This window comes from Dipodomys ordii, unplaced genomic scaffold (assembly GCF_000151885.1).
Source record: "Dipodomys ordii isolate 6190 unplaced genomic scaffold, Dord_2.0 Scaffold26, whole genome shotgun sequence".
NCBI lineage: Eukaryota > Metazoa > Chordata > Mammalia > Rodentia > Heteromyidae > Dipodomys > Dipodomys ordii.
The window spans coordinates 12,963,765-12,969,911 of record NW_012267242.1 but is presented as its reverse complement, the minus strand read 5'-3'; the positions used below and the strand labels follow the sequence as shown (position 1 = coordinate 12,969,911).

At 45.7% G+C, this 6,147-nt stretch overlaps 1 protein-coding gene across 1 annotated transcript; it reads left to right on the top strand.

Moving 5' to 3' along the window:
• Positions 1–892: 892 nt before the first annotated feature.
• On the top strand, positions 893–4,006 carry Crnn (cornulin). The gene is made up of 2 exons (XM_013015017.1): positions 893–1,030; positions 2,144–4,006. Exons 1-2 carry the CDS (start codon positions 893–895, stop codon positions 4,004–4,006), a joined length of 2,001 nt encoding a protein of 666 aa, XP_012870471.1.
• Positions 4,007–6,147: the final 2,141 nt, after the last annotated feature.

The following is a 6,147-nucleotide window of genomic DNA, read 5'->3' as shown; positions in this document are numbered from 1 at the left end:
TTGCCACCATTGCCTAGTGGTGGCAATTCAGTCTCTTTCTGAAATACTCTTCTCATAGGAGGCAAAAGAGAACAAAAGTTTGTGCCTAGAATTCATACTAGGCCCCAGGCTAAGACAGAGCTTGACTCATGACTCATGTGTGTAGCTTTCTATTTTCAGGTGGTCTCAGCAGGACCTTAAACCCTACAACAGGCAAATGAACCTTGTCCCCAGCAAGCTTTTTTGTAAACCCATTACATTTAGGTTCAGAAGAGATGAGTTCTCGGATTTCTTAGTTCTCCAATGATGGCCTTGGGCAAATCTTCTAACAGGCTGAGCCTGTTTCCTTACCTATAAAAACGTAGAGATAATACAAATTATACGATGATGCATAGGAAAGTGCTTTGTGAGCAGTACAGTGAATTTACTTGTACACAAATTATATATGCATGTGTATAACAAAATCATAATGATATTTAATAGCTACCACCTGGCATAAGCCAGGAATTTGCTAAGTGTTTTTTAGAAATGAATTACCTCCTTAAGGCTTCACAGTAACTCTATGTTCTTTATTTATAACAAGTAAACTAAGGCAGGTTGGCTCAGCTCCCAGATGGCTGACACTTAAATGTTGACTCAGGAACTTATCTCTAATCTCTCTCTCTCTCTTTCTCTCCCCCTCCCTCCCCCCCATGTGTGTGTGTGTGTGTGTGTGTGTGTGTGTGTGTGTGTGTGTGACTCTTTTTCTCATACATGCATAGCACTGCAGAGGAAAGGATGAAGGCAGTCAGAGAGACTGAGAGCAGAAGTGAAGATGCAGAAAGACCTAACATGAATATGTGCTCTAGGAGACACTTGAGGCTCCAATGGAGCTATAATGGAGCTTTTCACCTTTTCCAGATTGGCTTCACAGATGCCTCAGTTACTGCGAAACATTAATGGAATCATTGAGGCCTTTGGGCGCTATGCCAGGACAGAGGGCGGCTGCACAGTGCTCACCAGAGGGGAGCTGAAGAAGCTCTTGGAGCATGAGTTTGCCAATGTCATAGTGGTATGATGTCGGTGGGGTGGGGGGAGGGGGGAGTGGGAAGGGGGGTATCAATAAAGAAAACTTGTTTGCCTGTAGGAACTCTGACTGGGGAACTGAAGCAAGCAGCAGCTAAAGCCAGGCTTGCTGGTACTGCTGGAGATCGTGGGTTGTGTGGGCAGAAAAAGAGAAAGGTTATGGGATTTTTGACAGATTCTGAGCCTTAGTGAAAGAACTGTGCTTCCAATTTGATTCTTAGCTTTACTTAATTCTAATTTCAAGACATGAGTTTTTTTTAAAAAAAAAAAAGACTCTAAAAGGGATCAAATAGAAACTTGTAAAGGTCTAGAATGAAAAAGCATTGCTGCTTTCTTAATCTTGACACAGCAACATTTCCCATGTGTGTCTGAAATTGAATTATTTATTGATCATTCGTCAGACGCATAGGTCTTGTCTTGCACAAAGCAGTGGCTCAAAAATATTTGCTCACTGATTACACCAAAAATGAGATTTCTGGAGCATAGCTGGGGAAAAGGAGTAGGGGGACAGGGTGCTCTGGGAGCCCCACTCAGCAAACCAGACTGAGTCTGGATGCTCTCTACTCGCTTTGCTTTGCATCTAAAGCAATCAGGACAAAAGTCCCCAGGGACAAGGATGCCCATCCTTGTTCAATTCTGCCTCTGCATGCTCAGCACAGCCTTACTGGACACTTACGTACTCCTGGGGAGAGCCTTAGAGCTCCAGTGAGAAGCGCTCTGAGTTCTCATGGGTCCAGGTTCCTGCTGTGCTTTTTTTGTGTGTGAGCAACTGCCACATAGACTACAGCCTCAGCTGCAAAGGAAATGCACTCAGGAAAACCCAAACATTAACCCAGGAGCCCAGACAGTTGCATTATGAACACATTTATTTCTTCAATGCACTTTTATCCAATTATTCTGTAGGCCAGACATAGAGGATAGAATAACACAAAGGGTGCTTCCTACTCCTGGAATGGAGTGTTACAGCTGCTACTGTGGTAGGTATGCAGGCTGTAGTGGGATTTGGGGGACAGGCTCCTGGTCTGCAGCGGGTAGAGCTGTTTCAAGGAGGGGTCCTCCTCAGGGGAGGTATGCTAACTCAGCCTCATCCTCTCCCCAGAAACCCCATGACCCCGCCACGGTGGATGAAGTCCTGCGCCTGCTGGATGAAGATCACACAGGGACTGTAGACTTCAAGGAATTCCTAGTCTTGGTGTTTAAAGTTGCCCAAGCCTGTTTTAAGACACTGAGTGAGGGTCCTGGAGGTGCTTGCAGATCTCAAGCACCTGGAAGCTACTACTCTGGGTCCTCAAAAGAGCTTCAGGAAAGTCAGAGGATCAGCACTGAAGTAGGGAGGGATGAGAGACAGCAGCCACACCAGGGGAGCAGCCATGAACAGATCGAACAGGCTTCCAGAAGGCAGACCAGGCCTGACACCCAGTACCAGGGTCGGGATAGGAGCCAGGACAGGAAAGCTGAGTTCCAGAGACAGGAGAGGGTAAGCCAGCAGACACAAGTTACGGGGCATGTGGAGCAGAGCCGGAGAACAGGAGACGATAAGCGTCATCAAGACCGAGAGGGGAGGACAGAAAGGCAGTCACGCTTTGGAGAACAGACAAATGAGACTACAGCTACAACTGCAATTCAAACCCAGAGAGGTACATCCCAGACTCTGGAGCAGGACAGGCGCTATCACACAGGAAGGACCAACATCCAAACTCAGGAGTCCATTTATGGCCAGACCAGAGGGAATGAGACCCATGGTCAAAACAGAAGTCAAACCAGCCAGGCTGTGGCAGGAGGACACAGCCAGTCACAGGCCGGGCCCCAGACTCAGACACACACTCAGACCATAGAGCAGAGACAGACAGGAAACAGTGGCATCCAAACCCAGGAGTCCATCAACTGTCAGACCAGTGGAACTGAGACCCATGGTCAAGACTGGAGCCAGACCAGTCAAGTTGTGACAGGAGGACACATCCCAACACAGACAGGGTCACAGATTCAGACACACACCCAGATCACGGAGCAGGACAGGGGTTGTCAGACAGGAAACACAAATAACCAGACCCAGGGGTTCACCTGTGGCCAGGCCAGAGGAACTGAGACTCATGGTCGAGACTGGAGCCAGACCAGCCAAGTTGTGACTGGAGGACACCTCCCAACACAGTCAGGGTCATATACTTGGACACACACTCAAACAGCAGAACAGAGCAGGAACCATCAGTCAGGAAGCACAGGCATCCAAACACAAGCGTCCACCTGTAGCCAGACCAGAGGAACTGAGAGCCATGGTCAACAGTGGAGCCAGACTCTGACAGGACACAATCAGACACAAACTGGGCCACATACTCAGACACATACCCAGACTATGGATCCTGGTAGGAATCATCAGACAGAAAGTACCAGCTTTCAGACACAGGAGTCCACACGTGGCCCAACCCAGGGGAGAGAGATTCATAGTCAAGAGATGAGCCAGACCAGCCAGGCTAGGACAGGAGGACACATCCAGACCCAAGCAGGATCATACACCCAGACTGTGGAGCAGGGCTGGAGCCAGAGTACAAGCCAGAGTGCAGGGGCTAGAGGACAAGGACAGACCCAGATGCACACTGGTAGCAGTCAAACACAGATAACAGTGGGCAACTATAACACAGGAAAGCCAGAACCAGTGAGTCAGGTCCAGACCGGGACAAGATCTGAGACAGGAAGACAGGACTGGAACAGCACTCATCCCTGTAGGACAGAAAGACAGGATGAGAGAGACACCGAGTTTAGCAGGGGACCAGGAGGTCAGGCCCAGACTGGAACAAGTTCTGAGACAGGACGACAGGACTGGAACAGCACTCGTGTCAGCGGGACAGGAAGACAGGATGAGGGAGACACAGAGTTTAGCGGGGAGTGGGTTGATGACCACACAAGGGAGATAGTGATCCGAAGTCAGGACCAGGGCAGGGGACACTCTGAGCATCCTTCAGCATAGGGTCAGGGTTTAGCCTACTCAGAAGTAAAGGGAAATATCACAATCAAGGGTCTGTATTCCTCCTTCAAAAGCAGCAAGCCATGACTGTCTTTAGTTCCCACACTCAGGACTAGAAGACAACGGAAGAAGGTTGACTTTTCATGCCCTGGCCACTCCATTGGCACATTCTCGGACATCAGCCCTTAACCTGAGTGCTTTCCTTTTAGTTCTTTTTCTGCAATCATTTCTGTGAGGTGCTTTCTATTCTAAACTCTTCTGTCTTACCTGCTTTGCTGTGCAGACCCCATCAGAAACAGGAAGACATGGAGAAAGCCATACCTTTGGGCTGGATTCTCCTCAGCTTGTAGGAGTTTTCCTCAGGGCTATTTTATCTCTATTTTATCTCCATCTGTCTACTGCCCCATCCATCCAAGTGTATCAATAAAACCTTTCTAAGCAGCTGACCTCAGTGTCCCCTTCAGTTACCTCTGCTGATATGACAGGCTACAAATTATAGGGCTATGGTGATGATGAACTAATTATACTCCCATCCTCTGAGGAGAATCGAGCTGAGAACTAACTTATTGTAGGAGATTCTGAGAGTTAGAAAGGTCAAAAGGAGGTGTCACACCTTATATTTAGCAGTGGTAAATCAATCAGGAATGCTTCTCCAAAAAGGGACTTTCTGTGATGGCTTTTAAGAGATTTCAAGAGGTAAATTTACTCTCAGTCTTTTACTACTGGAAGATGTTTTCTGGAGTAGCTGATTTAAAGTGACTGATAACTTCAGTAACTAGGGGCTGGGCTGAGAAAGGGAAGAAAACATTCATTATTGAGCACTGAGGCAGGAGCCAGATCCCTGAGATTCCTGCACCGCTTCCTCCTCTGCGTTAGCTGTGACTTCTCATAATGTTCCACCCACTGGAGATAAATGAACAATAGGATAGAAACTCTCAGCTCTGGTTTACTCTAAGAATCATTAGGGAAATGGCTTTAGGAATTAAGGGTTAAACCTAATCTTTGAGAGGCTGATTCCTAAGATTGGGAGTGAAAAACTTTACATATTTTTAAGAACTTAGGGGAATGTGTAATTTTGATAGTACAAAAGACAAGATACTCTGAAGGGTCTCTCTTACTAAAATAACCAGGTCTTGGATAAAATGTATTTTTTGTCAGTTTATGGGATATAAGAGGAAACTCCAAAGACAGGACAAAATGTGGAATGAAGACAACATCTGGAAGACAAGAATCCCTCCTCCCTTCTTCCAAATCCCAGAAGGAATGTAGCTCTTCCAGAAACTTCATTTTAAATTTCTGGCCTCCAGGGCTGTAAGAGAACACATTTTTGTGGTTTTAAGCCATCAAATTTGTGGTAATTTTTTACAGCAACCATTAAAATCTAACACACAAAATAAAAGCCCAGAGCTGAAGGCAAAGGTAAAGCTGTCCTTTGAACATAAATTGATTTTATATCCATCCAAACCTGCCTTTGAGTACAAAATCCAAAGACTAACAGCAAAGAACTTGCAAGAATTCAAGAAATATAACTGCCATAATCTCTTCCTTGGGAATCCATTAGAGTTCTAGGAAATTCCAGTCTTATTTAGGATGTATAGAGAATAAATAAAGAGGGGATATAAGGTACACAGTACATAAACATGAAACATTATAAGAAAAACATGAGCTTTCCTCAACACAAAAAGATATTCCAGATGAAAGCAGATAAAACAGACAACACAGAAAATATTATTTAGGAATAGGACATATGTTTGCATTAACAAGATATGGAAGACTATGTTAGATTGGTAAAGTAGGATGCCATTTATGATGGTGAGGCTTACCTCACTATTAAAAGAGCAGGATTTGGAGCTGGGAAGGTGGCTCAGTGGTAGAGTGCTTGCCTTGTATGCATGAGGCCCTGGGTTTGATTCCTCAGCACCAAATAAGCAGAAAAAGCTGGAAGTGACACTGTGGCTCAAGTGGTAGAGTGCTAGCCTTGAGCTGAAGAGCTGAGGGATAGCACCCAGGCCCAGAGTTCAGGCTCCACAACTGACAAAAAAAAAGAGCAGAACTTTGTATTAGAGCTAAACAATTATGTTCTTTTTTTCAACAGACATCCAAATCAGTGAGAGAGAAATTTAAGTGGACATAAGTTAACATAT